At 38.2% G+C, this 18169-nt stretch overlaps 1 protein-coding gene across 3 annotated transcripts; it reads left to right on the top strand.

Annotated features, from left to right (window-relative positions):
• The first annotated feature begins 579 nt into the window (after positions 1-579).
• parvb (parvin, beta) lies at positions 580-18105 on the top strand. 3 transcript variants are annotated; one of them, XM_086299220.1, is made up of 13 exons: positions 580-875; positions 6952-7041; positions 7473-7543; positions 7680-7782; positions 10780-10920; positions 11412-11527; positions 12052-12110; positions 12251-12270; positions 14517-14578; positions 14683-14751; positions 14942-15043; positions 15129-15201; positions 17287-18105. In XM_086299220.1, the coding sequence occupies exons 1-13, from the start codon at positions 761-763 to the stop codon at positions 17361-17363; spliced, it is 1098 nt and encodes a 365-aa protein (XP_086155346.1). In that variant the 5' UTR covers positions 580-760; the 3' UTR covers positions 17364-18105. The 3 variants fall into 3 exon arrangements, with proteins under 3 accessions (XP_086155346.1, XP_086155349.1, XP_086155348.1); XM_086299223.1 differs by lacking the exon at positions 580-875 and adding an exon at positions 3454-3492; XM_086299222.1 differs by lacking the exon at positions 580-875 and adding an exon at positions 5173-5410.
• The last annotated feature ends 64 nt before the right edge of the window (positions 18106-18169 follow it).

Here is an 18169-nt window from a genome sequence, read left to right as displayed (position 1 = left end):
ATAGAAATGGGTGAGTCATCTGATCACCTAAACTGGAAGTTAATTCAGTACAGTTTAATTAATGGGTCACATACATCCCAGTTTGATCTCAAGTGTGCCAGACCAGTAATACCATGTATAAAAAAACAAACAAAAGCCTCGTTTAATTTCTTGTTTCCTTTATTTCAATTTGAGCCGTAGCCAAGATTTTAAAACTGAAACCACAGGTGATCCATTTCCAGCTTCCACTGGCTCTGCTGTCATTACATTGTGTCTCACAGTTTAGCTGCAACTAAACAGTGGTACTTATTATTTTCATGAACAGTGATGTGTAAATCTGGAAACAGTTTTAGGTTTCCAATTTTCACTCCTGTGCAATGATACGATCACCACAAAATGAATAATTCGTTATATTGAGATAGGTAAAAAGAGTAATTTATTGGTTAACTCCAACGGCTTGGTACGGACGTTTTTTGGGGGGAGGCTATCTGTTGTGACCCCCTCAAACCCATGGGATGACGCACACGTTGCTTCCCAATCCGACCTGCGGGTGGCGCTGTTGGAGAGCCGGCGAAGCAATGAAGGTTTTACTCACACGTGAATCAGTGGTTTGTGTAGATGCCCACCAACCGCCGCTCCTGCTGTTGTTTGCCTGTCTGTTGTCACTGTGATTGGACCGTTTTTCCTGTGCCTGAACGCAGCACAGGGAGGAGTGAGCCTTATTAACGGAGCACTGTGAGAGGGAGAGAGAGGGAGCTTAGGTACACAGAGACACACAAACATGTCCGGAGCTCCGACCGTGTCTACGAACCCTCAGACTGCAAAAATGAAAAAGGACGAGTCCTTTCTCGGGAAATTAGGAGGAACCCTGGTGCGGAAGAAAAAGTCCAAAGAAGGTGGGCCATTCGAAGTTTTGTTTTTCTTATTTTTGTTTTACATGATGGAAGATCCCCATTTTTCTTTTTCCTGCTCGTGTTTCTGTCCATGGTGCTGCAGTCTGCGCTATGGAAATATTCTCCCGTGGGCATCACTCGCAGCTGATTCACTGACTGTTCGCATGACTTCTAACAAGAGGTGTTCAGTGTTGCTTTATCCCGACTCGTGCTTCTTGTTCCCCTTGTTTATTGTAGCCAGTTGATAAATTCACTGATTTTAAGTTTAAACTGTGTTATTGTAGTTCAGATACAGTTAAAGACGTATACACGAGTCAAGGAAACCCAATTTATTTGTGATGAAGAGTGACACAAAGCTTCGCAGCAAGTCCACGGGCTTGGCACATGAGGCAAGTACATATAAATAGATCGCACACTAGACCGGAATCCAGGTTTATGAAAATAAACATGAGTATCATTGCTATTCTAGCAGGATTAGTCACAATTATCAACTGTTTTGTGATCTCCCACAACAGTCCCTGTGAAATTTAACGCTTGTGTGTGCATTACAGTGTTTGTGCTTTCTATGTGTGCTCTCCAGCCATGTGTTTGTAATCTCCACTCAAGGGCGGTCGCCAGAAGGCACACGGAGGCATTTTAATGGGTTAGGAGTCCCATTTTAAAGGGTATTTAAGACCCTCAAACCACTTTAATTTGCTTAAATATGCATAAAATGAAGCACATGGTGTCACTGTAAATACACAGAAAATAGTTCACAAAATAATTCACAGAAAATAGATTACGCGTTAGATCTTCAGTAAATTGTTTTATTTATTACTTGTCAAGACATTTGATTAAGCAAAAATGTCCAAAACCTATGTAGATCTGTTGTCTTCAATCAGATTCATGCGATTTTAGATGGAACACGTTTGCATTTTTGTGTCTGGTTAGACACTTTCTGCATCTTTCTTTATAACTCCCGTCCTAATAGTGGAGTAACTATTAGTTACAGTCTCAATGTACTGTATTTCATTGCTTACTTTTCACAACGAATAAAACGGTAAGTTTTAAGGAGGTTAAAAAAGAAAAAAGAAATGTGCTGATGACTACTGAGGGAGTTAATTAGATGATAACTGAGAGGTGGAGTTCTGTGAATTACAGTAATAGTCCTGCTGTTTGAACTTGAGGTTAAAGCTTCAGCATATTCTGCTTCAGTGAGCTAGATTTGCTGTCCATCAGTATAACTTGCACAACCAAGCAATCATTTCTCACAAGTAATTTATATATTACTTTGTTTTTGGTTTTCAGAGTCATACTGCTCAGATTTCATGGTTGCTGTGCCATTCCTGATTTTTAGCATCCATAGGAGATTGGTAAAGAGTAAAGAGAAAGCTGCAAAGCAATGTGACAGTTAACTTATAAAAGCTCCAGAACCTCACATTAATTTCACCAACACGCAGCTCTCATTGCTACATGTGATGACTCTTTCAGATGTGGACAGCCAATCCAATAAGCCACAGAACCAGTGCCTGCAGTTCTTGCAGCTTGTGAGAGCGCAGTGCCCCTGTGTGGTCAGTGGCTATTAAAGCTCACATAAAACGCAGTTCTGTGCAAGGGAGGCAGTCATAGTGACGTTTGAAGGGAATATCAGTATAACAAAAGAAAGGCATGTGAAGTTTGTGTTGCTAATGGAGCGCAGTGTGTAACTGGGGCTTCTGTTACTTGCGGGTGTGACGCTTTATCTCCCTTAAAGAAAACGCCCAGCAGACTAGTTGTTGCTGGAAAAATGCTTCACTTCTGATGAATAATTAGCGATGGGAGTTTGCACTCCTCAGCACCGCTTCCTCTTACTCAATTAAAAGATGTTGCTTAAGGCGATGTAATGCAACGTGTACTGTAAATAAAAAAAATTGGGGGGAAAAACAGAGAGAGAGAGAGAGAGATGGTGCTTCTATAACACAATATAAAGTTGTTGTTGTTGTTGTTTTAAATTTTGATGGGAGTGGTCTGTTCCAGGATCAGATTTAGCTGCATGAAAATGTGTATTTAAATGTGTACCATTGAACTCATTGGCGCACATATAAATACATTTATATTTGTAGCAACATGCTAAATGACTGTGTTTTTAGGGACGTGCACTACATTTTATTTGCAGTAAGCTCCATGCGTTTTAGTTTTACAGTTCATGGTTTTAAAGATTTCCATTTGAGTTATCCCAATCAGGTAAAAATTGCATTGTAAGCCTCAACCTATCCTTAACCTCAAACAGGTCACTGTGGATGTATTTAAGAGCTAAATACTATGCTTTGCACCACCATCACCAAAGCACCAATTTAGGGAATGTTATTGTGGAATAATGGAAGTCCTTCCCTTCAAAAGAGTTTAGATACTTGAAGAATCAATCCCGGGGTGTTGTATGTGGATAGTTAATATTGGCTCATAGTCCTGCATTTCTGGAGCTGGTCTCACACAGAACAAGTGTGTCTTTATTCCTTGATAAGCTGACAGGAAGTCTGTTTTTCACTGACAAGGCTACTTCCTTTTGTCAGCATAAGGCATGTTGTAACAATGATAGTTAAGTGAATAGGGAATGAGAAGACTGTGTCACATCCTTGTTGTCGTAGGATGGATGCTGACAACAGTAAGTGATCAGTGTTTCTTACCAATGTGTTTCAATTTTCTTTATTTCCTCTTTTTTTAATTTTTAAAAAGCACATTTTTTATAACGTATATTTATATATTTTTAAAGTGCAGCTTATACAAAACTGCTAAACACAGAATATATTTAGCATAATGTTGATTTGCTTTTAGAAATATCATTATATTTGCTATTTAAAAGTTTAGCTTCCACAAAATGTATTTTATGTTTCAAGCAGTTGTGCAAGTACTTGATCAGGGTGGCTCATTCCTGTAGATCCTGTTGCATAAAGACTTGAAGGATACAGCAAAAAAAAAAAAAAGTGTATTTATAAGTTTCTTAATAGGAGCTTTTGCAAAATGTCGTTCAACAGTGCACAGTTAGTACCAACATGGGGATTGTTAAAGTAATTCAAGCACTACAGTACTCATTGGAGAGTGCTGAAAATGTCATTTTCTTCTATAAAAGTGGCTCGTTAATATTGTCTCATATGCTACATTCACTAAGAGTTGGCAGATGTATGCTTCTGCTAATATGTTGTTCCTGAAAAAATTATCCTGGATTAAATAGCTTTGGACTTCCTTTTACCTTTTGACCTTTTCTTTAATTAGAAAAAGAACACGCTAACATCCTTATAGCAGGAGAGAAAATTAACAGAACAGCTCAGGAGGAGCAAGAAGAGGTATATGCAAGTGTAGACAGAGTAAATACAAGTAAATAAAACGTGTAGTTTATTGAGCTAAATAGTTGAAATTGTCATCTTTAATATCCATAGAAAGAAGCCGCTGAAGCGAGCTCAGTGTGATCTCCTTGCTGCTGTTGCTCACTGGTGCCTGTGCTGTTGTAAATAACCAGAGCTATATTTAAGGCCCAGTCTGTCCTCTCCATACTGCCGCATTATTTATATCTTTCCCCTGTGAGTCAGTAGAACTCCACCCCCCCTCAGGGAGTTGTGGAGCCACACAAGTCGATTTCAGTCTGCTTTACGCTGTTATTTTTGATGGAGGCTGGTTATCCATATGACAGCTTTTTGTTTTCTTTTAATTTAAAGCAAAAGAAATTTCACCATGTGCTTCTGCTGATTTGAGTGATCACTGTTCCCTGTTTGCATGGCGGTTTGCAGTATAGCAGATTTTTTTCTCGAATACGTCCAGTGAAGCTGGCGTAAGATAAACGTTCTTGACTGCAGGCTTTGTTTGTATTGAATTAGTGTACTGTTAACAGACAGTCACTGCCTGATTGATAATCTCCTACATTACAACAGGCTCCGAATGAGCCTGAGAATCGAGCCCTGAAACCAGTGTACTAGTTCTTATGCTGTTGTGAAAAGATTAGACTGTAACTAGTAACCTTTAGTTACTGACCAGTAGACAAAACATTTTAGAAAATGCTCTTTTAAGTGTTTAAACACTATGCTGCAGTTATAATACAGGTTGCACATTACAGTAAATTAGTGATTGTAATACCTCATCGGTCATCCTTTGTCTTTGTCCATGGTTTAATATCCCAGTGGCAGCCAGTGTGTCGGGATGATGTGGTGGGTTTAGGTCCACTGTGGTGTCTTTTTTTCTGTTCCACACACACACACACACACACACACACACACACACACACACACACACACACACACACACACACACACGGACATTACGTTCAGCCTCTCCTGTAACTGGACCGCATAGGTGGGGTGGAGGGTTGTGACAGAAATACACGTGATGACGCCCCTGACGCTCAGCTGCACCGACTGCAATTCACACACTCTCACACACAAACACACACTTATATACACAATTGCTGCGGACACATACACTCCTGATTTTTCTACCTTCCCTCACTGCCATTCGGACCAAATCGGTTGATTTCTTGATTTGTTGTGAGGACATGGCGGGCCTCCTGTGTGGGACCAAGAGGAAGCAACAAGGTAATGTGAATTTCATGCTGGAGTTTAGGGAAGCTGGATGTGGGAAAGGGGAACCAGAACCTGTTACCTTAGTGCAGTGTTGGTTTAAATGCAGCAGCGTGCTGTTTCGGTTGTTACAAGTATTTTTACTTTTCTGTATAGATCTGCTGCAGTAATTGAGTTATCTTTAATAATCTGACCATTTTAAACAGAGATTTTCTTTTTTTGGTGTGACTGTAAAGCAACTAAGCTGTACCCAAAAGCAGCAGCAATGGAGCCAGAGGGACACGAAAGGAGGAAGTAGCACAATTATGATAAAATGCAGCAAAGCAGTTCTGTAATTACAAAGCAAACTGCTGATCTGCAGAGAGATTCAGCCTTTTATCCAGTTATCGGCTCTTGTGAGAAGGCTGAATCAGATAATAAAGCTGCAAGGACCCTTCCTCCTGGGCTAATTGTGTTTATCCTCCCTTCACTCATGCTTTGAAGTTATCATTTTGTTCAGATTGTAGCACGCTGCTGCACATTTTGTTTAATTTTATTCTCAATTTGAGAAATTTGTCCAATGCTTCTAATATGAAAACCTTAAAGGGCAGACAGGTTTTTTTTGTTCTCATGTTTTCCTCAGCCATCCTGAGCTGCTTTATAAACAGTGAGTCGGTGAGGTGACAGATTTGAGACCACTGATTGTGGTCCTGCCTTTTGCGTGGTTTAGAAAGTGAAATTGCAGAAAGATAAAAGGCAATGTGGCCATTAGGGCTAAAAAGCCTTTAAATCCCTGGAGAATCACAGTAGCCGGGAGTGAAAGCATCTTAGAAGAAATTGATTTTATTAAAAGCTAGACTCAAAGTGTGTGTTATTTCTAAGTGTTGGAGTCCCTGCTTGTTTTAATTAGCTGGAGTGATCAATTTTCCCCAACCCAATTTAAAAAACAAAAAACGCAACAGCTTACTCTAAAATTAAGATGTAAAGTAGGGGTTCTAGCTTTTTCCTAATGAATAAAAGTACAAAGAGTAAAAATGAGAAAGTTACAGATGTGTGACACCTGTGCCACCAGCTCCAAGTCAAATCAATTTCAATATTTGAAACCAAGAAAACGTCCTGTGCATGCAATTCTTTCAAAGCTTCTTACGAAACGGCGAGGATAAGATTGAAGGAATAGTCTGTCTGTAAATTCATATATTGTTCTTTCATCAAATCTCAAACTGTCAAAAAAAAAATCTAATGTTTAAAAGTGATAAGTCAAAACTGTGTGGAAGTGAAACTATTGCCTAGACGACTGAACAGATCATTAGAGGGGCGGAGCACACCCAGCAAATAGAGACCAAACTGGCACCACGCTTTCCCCATGAATTTTTGTGGTGATCCAGGATTACTGGGTTACTACTTACCAGTAACCCTGACAAGTGTTTGCTTTCTGCTCTCTCATTCGCTCCTCCTTTTCTTTCTCTCCCAGAGTCTTTGCACATCTCATTGTCTGTCGGTCTACCTTCTGTACTGTCTGTTTGCCAGAACGTTTTACAGGTTTTACAGTTTTTTGTGTGTTGTTCTTTTTCAATAAGTGAGTGATCTCCATGAGGAGGGAAAGAATGCCATCAATGCCCCCTTGCTTCCCTCAGGCACAGACATCCATCCAGAAGATACACTGCTGGGTATGTACATAATAACCACATGCAATCACCGCTAATAATATAATATATGACGTAACCTTTATTTGTGTTCATTTCAGACTTAATCTTACTTCACTGCAAAAACAAAATGCTGTTTTTGCTGCTGGGTGTCAGAGGTTACTGGGGTTACAAACCATAATATGAATATGTTGACACATGTTGACTAATGGGGAGTTTGACAGTGAAGCAGCAGGAAATGAAAGTGGGTGGAGTGGAAGCGCCTTTGTCTTCACTGTGAATCACTGTTGACAGGAGTGTGAGGGTGAACACTGTATATTCAATTTTTGTGGCTTGAAGTTTGTACTTGTGTGAGACATTATTATGCCTACAATTGAAAAGCTGTTAAAACATTTAAAGTTGGAAAGAAGAAAAATTATATATGCTAGTATAAACAATTATTTTGTTTTCCACAGAGGAAAATGCTGAGAGGATCATGTTGGACCCAACATCAAGGGAAAATCCTAAATTTAAAGATCTCTTAAAGGTAGATTTGGTTTAACCTTCTGTGCATAAGCATCTCTGCATTGATTCAGTGCGATCAGAACAATGACAAAATCATGCGAGAAGAACAAGAGTACAGAAACTGTTCAAAGTTCGATTGTATTCTGATGTGCATCCAGGTCCTGATCGACTGGATCAACAGTGAGTTGGAGGAAGAGAGGATCATAGTCAAGGACCTAGAGGAGGACTGTTATGATGGACAAGTACTCCAGAAGTTATTTGGTGAGAGTGATTCCTCTCAAAATCACTGATCATGATTTACAATATTTGCAGTTTTAGAAAATATCAAATAAATGCGCTCTGTCAGCACTGAGTGTATTGAAAATGCAAAGTTTAATCATAAACTTTCATCTAACATCAAACTTACAACAGCACAACATTAATGCTAGAACTAGCTGCACTAACACAAACAAAATATATCACAATTATGGATGGTGTAATTGGCTGGTTGTTGCAATCTGTTGCTTTAGTTAAACTATGCATTTTCAATAAACCAAACATTGGTTATATTCGAGAGTTTCCTATTGCATGATGATTTCTTATTGAAGTAGTACTGCAGTGTTATCTTCTAATGGTGACAGTATAAATTTGGGGCAACTGCTAATGTGATTTAGCGCTATATAAATAAAATTGAATTGAATTAAAAAAAACAGCTGAATTAATACCCACTAAAGTTATATTATCCTGGTTGAGCATTGAGCATGAATGTTGTTCAGTTCAGTTCAATTTAATTTAATTTAATTTAATTTAATTTAATTTAATTTAATTTAATTTAATTTAATTTAATTTAATTTAATTTAATTTAATTTATACAGCACCAACTCACAACAACAGTTGCCTTAAGGTGCTTTTTATTGCAATGTAAAGACTCTACAATAATACAGAGAAAAACAAAGAAAACCCCAACAGCTCACTATGAGCAAGCATTTTGGCGACAATGGCAAAGAAAAACTCCCTTTTAAGAGGAAGACAGCTCTGCCAGAAACAGGCTGAGGAGGGGCAGCTGTCTCCTGCCACTGGTTGGAGGTGAGGGGAGGAAGACAGGACAAAGACACACTGTGGAAGACAGATTACTAACAACTGATGATTAAAGTGTAGTAACTAGTGTGTAAAGATATTGTGGGTGAGAGAGGGGGAAAAAAGATGAGTGAAGAAGAAACATTCAGTGCATCATGGGAAGTCCCCAGCAACCGTGGCCTAATTCAGTGTAACTAAGGGAGCATTCATCGTCACCTCATTCAGACCTAACTATAAGCTTTATCAAAAAGGAAAGTTTTAAAGCCTAATCTTAAAAGTAGAAAGGATGTCTGTCTCCTGTATCCAAACTAGGAGCTGGTTCCACAAAAGAGGGGCCTGCCGGCTGAAGGCTCTGCCTCCTATTCTACACTTAAATACTCTAGGAACTACAAGTACGCCTGCAGGCTATGAACAAAGTCTCCTATTGGGGTGAAATGATACCCTGTGGTCTTTAAGATAAGATGGGGTCTGATTATTTTTATGTTGTTATTATGTGATGAGAAGTATCATAAATTCAATTCAGGATTCTGCTTGTAGAAACATTTTTGTGAACACTTTATAAACATTAACATCTCTAGAGTTACACTATAGTAAAATACATGTTTAATATACTGTGTTAACAACATAAACATTCCTTTGTTGCCTGAAATGTGTCTTCTTCATTGTGCTGCAGTGTCTAGTAAGGTCTTTGGATCCCCCCTTGTGACTGGATTCTGTCATTACAGTTTAAAACTGTTAAACACTAACAAATCAGCATTTCAACTAATTGTATAACAGTTACAATATCTATCTATCTATCTATCTATCTCTCTATCTATCTATCTATCTATCTGGGGTGCAATGATACACAAAATTCACGGTTCGGTTCGATACTTTGGTGTCACGGTTCGATATTTTTTTCGATACAAAAAAATGTTCATGCCTTTTTAATTTGTCATTTATTAAAATTATAAATATATATTTTAACTGAAAAGTACAGTTTTTAAATTTAATGTTGCTGAAACAACAAAGTAATAAAAAATAAATCTATCTGATTGAGGAATCACTCATCTTTGGAAAAGAGAGTTTATTACAGAGAAATGTCTCTTTCCAAAATAAAAGCTATACTATCCGCTTCTTCTGGGCTATATTCTCAGCAGCATATTAAACATATCAGGTCCCCATAAGGAGAATCCTGTGCTAACGGCTGTCTAAATGACTCGGCTAAAGTTTGTAGCATGCGTGCTTGTTGTTTTTGTCTGCTTCCACTTGTCTTTGCACTAGGATGCTATCGGAGTAAATGTGCAGTCATATTCGTTGTGTTCCCACTAGTGCTGTCAGCGTTAATCTGAAATGACGTTAACGGCACAACACGGAAAATCTCGGTTAACGAGCTATAGCGAATCGCCCGTGCGTGGGGCTGGACGGCCAACACGTTAACGAGCTAACTGTGCTAACACAGTAGTTCTCACTAATGTAATTGAGCATTGCGTGGCACATCCGACATACTGTTTTACTTTTGTCCATGACGGTTACCTTCAGGGTCATGCTTCACATGAAGACCAAAATAGTTCCAAAGGCCAGATCTGAATGAGGGTGGGGGAGGTTCAATTTGCCACGTTGCCACGAGCTTAACTTCTGTCTCGCTAGCTTGCGCTCAGTGGATCTGCACTCGACAGTGCAGCCTAGGCGGAGTAGTCGAACGCAGATCCACTGAGCGCTCAACACAGACAGCATCGTCAGAAGAAAAGTTGATAAAATAAATTAAAAATTTTGTATTGTTCGATACATATGCGTACCGAACCGAAAGCACTGTATCGAACGGTTCAATATCGATACGAGTATTGTTGCACCCCTACTACCTACTATCTATCTATCTAGATAGAAGCAGTTCATACAAAATGCATACATAATTGCATATGTTCCTGAAGTGTTAAGAACAACAGTTAAAATGCACAGCAAGAAAATATTTTCTGTGAATTTTGATGTGTGATTTCTTGCATTTAGTTTTCACGCTCCTTTGTCACTTTGGTTCTTTGTGAAAATTTAGCCTCACAGAGTTAGTCTGCATTTATAGATCCACATTGTTGTCTGCAAAGGATATTTCTGTCTATTTATTTCATTTTTTTTTAACTAGACCTAATCTGTTAGCTTCTAATTTTTCGATGCTTTCTTACTTTTCTCTATGTGGTAAAACACAACTTTTTCCTGTTTTTGCGACAGAAAAGTTGTCAGGCAGAAAGCTGAACGTGGCGGAGGTGACGCAGTCAGAAATTGGCCAGAAACAGAAGCTTCAGACGGTGTTAGAAGCTGTCAACGATGTGCTGAGGCCTCATGGCTGGACCGTTGAGTGGAGTGTAGACTGTGAGTTTTTGTGCTGACTTCAGTGATATGCATGAATTACAGAACTCTTAAGGAACATAGAAAACATCTGAAGCATTAGAGGTTGATATATTTGGAATTTTCATCATCTTTCATCAGATGTTCACTTCCTAACAAAAATCTTTCAACTGCATCCATCCTAAGATATGATAATCACCATGAGTCATCATCATCATTAGGATTTTATTCTCAGACTTTGAAAGGCTTCTGTCAGAGCCACAGAAAAGATTGTAAAATCTGAATAATACTCCCCCTCACAAGAGACAATATGTGAGTCCATCAGCACTTTTAGTTTGTGTTGTTAACAATGACTTTACTACACCAAGTCGTGCTTTATCCTTTGTCAGCTGCAGGTTTTCGGTGTTTCTTTTTGAAAAGTGGTGTTTTTTCAAAAGTTTCAAAAATTGTTTACATTTTTATGTGAACTCACTCTTTGAAAGAGGGTTTAATCTTCACTTTATTTATTTTTACAGCTATCCACTCAAAGAACCTGGTGGCTATCATCTATCTTTTGGTGGCTCTCGCTATGCACTTCCAGGCCCCAATCAGGCTGCCCGAGCACGTCTCCGTACAGGTGGTGGTGGTCAAGGTAAAGTCTCCCATCAGTTTCCCTACATCTGTGTCCCTCCCTGAGCCTGGTTTCTTCCTGTTAAAAGGGAGTTTTTCCTTCCCTCTGTTGCCAAGTGCTTGCTAATGGGGTTCTTTTTCTCTTTGTATTATTGTAGGGTCTTTATGTTACAGTATAAAGCATCTGGAGGTGGCCATTGTGATTTGGTGCTATATAAATAAAATTGAATTACACTAAATTGAGTTACAACCAAAATAAGAGAAAATGGAAACGAGTAGAGATTTGTTTTAAAAATCACAAATAAATCATTAGAAATTGTTTTGATGGTATCTTACATCAACTAAAGAGCTGTGTAAAAACACAAATAGCCAAGACCAATCCAAAATATGATACAATGAGGCATGTGACAGCTGTTTCTATCTCTCTTCATCTTTCTGTCTTTTTTCTTTTACTGCCCATGTGATTATCATAATGGTGTATCATCAAATGTATTTATTCTCTCATGTAATAATGTAATCAGTAGAATTTATCGCATGTCTGTGCAGAAACGAGAAGGCATCCTACAGACAGCTCTAATGACCAAGGAGCTGACGAGCACCACAGAGTAAGAGCTGATTCTTAGTAGTTATGCTTCTAAGTATTACTAGCATCTGATGCATTGCATCATAACTGGAGGCTAGAAAACGAGGTGCACAGAGAAAAAGAATTGTTGTTGATATTTTCTTCTCATTTTTTGTTTTTCAGAATGATGATGGGAAGATTTGGTGAGCTTCTGAACACATCTCTTTAACACTGTGGAAATACTGAACTTCATTTATTTAGCATTTATTATTTTTGTTAAAACAATCATTATCTTGGGAAAATGTTCAATTATTTTTATAAATGAAATATTAATAGCTCAGTAAAGACTTAGCCTGGCTCCAGCCTTTACCTCAGGGGTGGGGAACTCCAGGTCTCAAGGGCTGGTGTCCTGCAGGTTTTAGATATCACCCTGGGTCAGCACACCTGAATCAAATGACTAGTTCATTACCAGGCCTCTGGAGAACTTCAAGACATGCCGATGAGGTAATTTAGCCATTTAAATCAGCTGTGTTGGATCAAGGACACATCTAAAACCTGCAGGAAACCGTCCCTTTAGGCCTGGAGTTCTCCCACCCCTGCTTTACCTAATGGAAATCATACTATATGAGAGTCATAAACAAGCACGTTTTAGTTTGCTTTCAAGGAGGCAGGCTTATATTTTTTTGAAAGTGGTCTTGAGTAATAGTTCTCCAGGCTTTCTGGATGTCTTTCAAGGTTTTTCTTTGGACACTGGCTGCTGTTTCACTCATTTGTAGTCCAGACGTAACCAGTTTGAGGTCGCTGTAGATCAGCAGGTAGAGCAGGTCCTCTACTAATTAGAAGGTTAGTGGTTTGAGTCTGCATGCCAAATATCCTTAGGCAAAATACTAACCCCAAGTTGCTCTCTGATGCATCCATCAGTGTGTTAGATGAAAAGCACCTAGACATAGAAAAAAGGTCTTGAGTGAATGAGGCATGTTGTATAGAGTTCAGATATAGTAACAAACGCTATATAGGAACCAGTCCTTTTACCAATTTCAGAGGAATGTATTTGTTCTTTTTAGTGAATAAAAAGCAAGTACATTAGTTAATATTAGTTGTTTAAGACAAACAGATGAATCATTCAAGTTTTTTTTAAAAAGGCACCTAACTAAGGGATGAGCTAGTGGTGTGTCTACACATATCAGACAACTCAGCAAAGAAACTATTTTAAATTTTATCTTTAGGGAAATTTTTGCTAGCAGCCTGTTACATAAACACATAATACAAAATAATATTCTTGGACCAACAATGTGTTTCCAAAAGAGCCATTAATTGAAAACATGACATATCTGAAGTTAAAAAAAAAACTGTTCAGAAACTGGAAACGAGGAGGACAAGAGGAGAAATGACAGGCCTAAAAATGATCTACAGGAGATAAACATGACTGAAAGTCATTTCCTTTAGAAATGGCAAAAATCCAGCAAAGACCTTAGCGATGCATCTGGACTTTCAGTTGATCCATCTGCTGTTCACTGAAGCCTTCTAAAATGGTCTGAAACGGAGGGGTGGCTGTCAAGAAGCCATTCTTCAAGAAGCGAAACAGAGATAAAAGGCTGAGGTGTGCCAGATGACACAACTACTGGACTGAAAATCAGGGGATATGGGTCTTATGGAGTGATCATTTCAAATATCTAATTTTTGGTTCAGATTATCATCACTATATGCGGAGGAAGTAAGGAGAGAGGTAAAACAGTGAGTGTCTACAGACATGTGACAGTGGAACATCAGATTTTGATTCACAATGCGGTAGCATTTGTAAAGTTTCTGATTGGCAACAGCTTCATTTTCCAGCATGACAATAATCTCAAACACACTACCAGTGCAGTAAAAGCATAAAAAATAAAATAATAGATCGCTATTACTCATGGATTGGCCTCCTCAGAGCTTGGGCTGCAACACTCAACACAAGAACAGAACAAAAGGCAGCGAGTCAACATCCAAAGAGCTTTGAACGTCTTTCTAGAACCTGCAGAACTATTGCTGAAGAATAGTTAAAGAAATGACAAGAAAGCTGCGTAAGAGAGTTCAGGCAGTGATATCACCCAGTGATATCCCAAGCCTGTCCATAGGCTTGGGATTATAGATCTGGGCTTAGAGCTTAGATTATCATTGATGATGAGTTCGGCCTTATGTTAATCACAGTAGAATAGGTCAAAACATGACAGTAATAAGTTTTAAGTAAAAATTAAACAAAGAAGACTCTTAATAGCAAAAGACAGACAGGCAACAGACCTTTTGACACCATATTCCAATCAGATCTCCTGATCTAAACCAATCAGCTAAGGTCTATACATAGAGGTGGGAGATTATAGCGGTATCTGTCTTCTTTTTGACATGGTTGACAATTCCTAAAATATGAAACCGTTTAAACACTTTTAACCGTGATGTTTTTTTCTCTTCGCCACAGAGAGAGATGCATTTGACACTTTGTTGGATCATGCACCTGACAAGCTTAACGTGGTAAAAACGGTAAAAAAAAGGATACCTTTCCTTCCTACAATAATAATGTCTAGGACTTGCATGTGTTGGCAGTCATGTTGTAATACTTAATAATGATCTGAATGTGCTTCCAGTCACTCATCACCTTTGTGAACAAACACCTAAACAAGCTGAATCTGGAAGTTACTGAGCTGGAATCTCAGGTAAAAAGATTTCTGTAGAACCTTTGGCCCTTATTATCAAAGTCAAAGGACAATCTATGAATTTTTCATGCATGTTTTATCCTTGGTTCAGATTGTGATTTTCATATAATATAATATTTATTTGAGCAGAGTGTGCTTGTTTTTTATTTTAAAGAATGTGCAATATTCGTGTGTGTGTGTGTGTTTCCAGTTTGCTGATGGAGTTTACCTGATTTTACTGATGGGGCTGCTGGAAGACTATTTTGTCCCACTGTATAACTTCTTCCTCACGCCTGAGAGTTTTGAGCAGAAGGTGATTTCAGATTAAAAAGTCAAAATAGGATTTTTAGCAGGTGATGAAAGTCGCTTTTAACTGCCATTTTTATTTCCCCTCTAAGGTCCACAATGTGGCATTTGCCTTTGAGCTGATGCAGGAAGGAGGCCTAAAGAAACCCAAAGCCAGACCAGAAGGTATTTGTTGTTGTATTACATAATCGCATAATTTACAGGGTTAGTATTGTTGATCTGCTACAGCAGCAGTAATTTTAAAAGTTGTCCAGTAGGTGGAAACCTTGTCTTACACTCTAAAACTGGATAGCTGCTGCTGAGTTAGTTCAGCTCTAAGTTGCATTTTGTAGTCATATCCATATCTTTTATTAGAGATTAAAGGAAATTAAAATGAATTGAATAAGACTTTATTGCTTTATGACCAAAATATGACAAATGATTTCCTTAATTTGTCATATTTTAGTCTTTTGAAATCATTAAGGTCTGAATTTGGTTAAAAAACGTATTCATTATGTTATCTGATACAGCGGATTGATCACTTGAACAAAATTTAAGGTGAAGTCTTCCACTGAGCATTGCAACGGTTCCTTCTTTCCATTGTGTTGCCATGCAGAATTCCTCTTTGTGTTGAATTTAAATTTGACCAATAGTATTTTTTTTCTTGTTAATTTAGTTGCACAGTTTTTGCAGTCTTTGCAGCTGTAGCTGAAGAATTTCCCTTCAGTGATTAGTCAAGGTTTTTTTTTAACTCCTGTTGTAAAGAAAAAAATCAATGAACAAATTCATGAATTAATGAAATGAATGAATAGCTATAGCAAGCCTGCATAGGCTTGTCGGATACTGCAAATTCACAAATACTGCATATACACCATACTCCACTTCATTAGATACACCTGTTCTGCTGCTTGTTAACTCAAATTGCCAATGACATGGCAACAACTGAGTGCATTTAGAAATGTAGACAACCAAGACAACCTGCTGAAGTTCAGTGGGGGGAAAGGGTGATTTAAGTGACTTTGAACGTAGCATGGTTGTTGGTGCCAGACAGGCTCATCTGAGTATTTCAGAAACTCCTGATCCCCTGTAATTTTCCCACACAAACATCTCTAGGGTTTATGCAGAATGGTCTGAAAAAAAAAGAAAGAAAGTACATTGCTGATGCCAGAGGTCAGAGGAAAATCTCCAGACTGCCTCGAGGTGATAGGAAGGCAACAAATTTGGGATAAACAGCATTAAAGCATAAATGCCACAGCTTCCCTGAGTGTTGTTGTTGAGCATGTCTATCACGTTATAACCAGTGTCTACCCTTCTTCTCACGAGTGCCTCTAGCAGGATAACGCACCATGTCACAAAGTTCAGATCATCTCAAAGTGACAATGAGTTCAGTGAACTCAAATGACCTCCACAGTCTCGATCTGTGCACCTTTGCAATGTGGTGGAACAGGTGACTGACATCATGGATGTGTAGCTGGCAAAACCTGAAGCAGCTGTGTGATGCTATCATGTCAATATGGACCAATCTCTGATCTCTGATGAATGTTCTGGCACTGCGTTGGATCTATGGCATTAATAATTAAGGCAGTTCTAAAGGCAAACGGGGTTCAACACAGTGCTAGCAAGGTGTACCTAATGAAGTGACAGGTTAATGTAGATATTGAAAGACACAGTTGAGCAAAAAAACCTTGATATCTGTGTTTAGAGGCATACCTTATTCAAGCATTTACTGCACTGCGCACAGCATGCAGTATAAATGCTCTGATCAGTGTAAAGGTTGTCGTTTCCACATCTGTGGGTTCATTGTAAACAAGAGAGGAGGCCCCAAACAGGGAAAGCTGAATGTTCAGTTTCTGTTAAGGCAGGCTAGTTTGGTAAATTCTAATAATCAAATAAGCTCTTATGTAGAACACGTGATGCTTGCAGAGAGAACAGAAAGTCCTTTTGTGCCTTTGAATCTCTTTGTAAGAAGTAATACATCATCTAAGGATAATTTGCAAAGTTTTGGGAGATATTTTAAGCACCATTTAGTTTCCAAAATTACAAATAACCTTTTGAGGGAAACAGTCTAACAGCAATGATAGAACTGGCTCCTTTTCATTTTAAATCTGATTTTATGGTAGCATAGCTATTTATTTTGTTCTTCAGTATTCCAGCCATCCAATTTTTCTTATTAAGATAATTATCAAACATGCCAAGACAAGGAAATCGTTTTCTTCCCCAAACCAGTTCGGGGACACCAGACTTCAATAATCTTTGCTTTTTCTTTTCTAGATGTCGTCAACCTGAACCTGAAGTCCACCCTCAGAGTCCTTTACAATCTATTCACCAACTACAAAACCTCTGCATGAGCTTTTCCTGTCTTTAATGCCTGGCATTACCCTGAACACTGCCCTGTGCCTGCACTGATATTATACATTACAGTCTGGACACTGTAGGAGACCAACTGGGACTGAAAGTCATCATTATGTGGGACTTAAAAAGCCCCAGGGGGTCTAGCCAGAAAAAAGGCTCTGAACGCTAGTATTTAATCTTCCCCAAATGTCAGTATTTATTTTTCCCTCCTCGAATGTTAACTGCAACCCAGGAAACTCTGCAACCTTTAGCCCTGCATTTGAATACATAGCAATCACGGGGAAATGTTAAAACTGGAAAACGTTTGTGTGTCATACTGAACTCATTACGCTCTGTCGTAGATTATTATAAAATGCTGTAATATATTATCAAGTGTCTCAGAATGCTTTTCATAAATATGAATGTAATCATTAGCTATTTTCTTTGAAAAGAATTTGATGAGTATATCGGAAATTTTCGTGTCCATAAAATCCAGAAAAATTACACATTTTCTGTTTAACCTTCACAAAAAAAGTTTTATGTAGAAAGTTTGGTCTGTGAGGTTTAGGAGAAAGGTTTCAAGTTGACAACATATTGTCATTTAAGGCTAAATATAGAACACCCTATAATAAAATACACCGAAACTGAGAAAATTACCTAAAAATGAAGAAAATACATCCATGGTGCCTTTGAATAACCTTTATTTAATCCATTATTTGTTCTTGTATAAAGTACAAATAAAAATTTGTCATTAAACAATACAGCATACTGTAATTATATATAAATTATATTTTGTTTTGAATATTTGCAGTCTGTAGATGAT

This window comes from Aulonocara sp. 'chitande type north' Nkhata Bay, linkage group LG7 (assembly GCF_057382095.1).
Source record: "Aulonocara sp. 'chitande type north' Nkhata Bay isolate Kocher_YH1m ecotype deep benthic linkage group LG7, A_spYH_male_GT1.1, whole genome shotgun sequence".
Taxonomy (NCBI): domain Eukaryota; kingdom Metazoa; phylum Chordata; class Actinopteri; order Cichliformes; family Cichlidae; genus Aulonocara; species Aulonocara sp. 'chitande type north' Nkhata Bay.
This window is presented reverse-complemented; position numbering and strand designations above follow the sequence as displayed.

Bases quoted from the DNA above. Each gene is read 5' to 3' on its own strand.
- parvb (XM_086299220.1), top strand. From the start codon at position 761: ATGTCCGGAGCTCCGACCGTGTCTACGAACCCTCAGACTGCAAAAATG. The intron at 7,544-7,679 runs GTAGATTTGGTT...ATGTGCATCCAG, and splicing joins AATTTAAAGATCTCTTAAAG to GTCCTGATCGACTGGATCAA. The intron at 12,111-12,250 runs GTAAGAGCTGAT...TTTGTTTTTCAG, and splicing joins GAGCTGACGAGCACCACAGA to AATGATGATGGGAAGATTTG.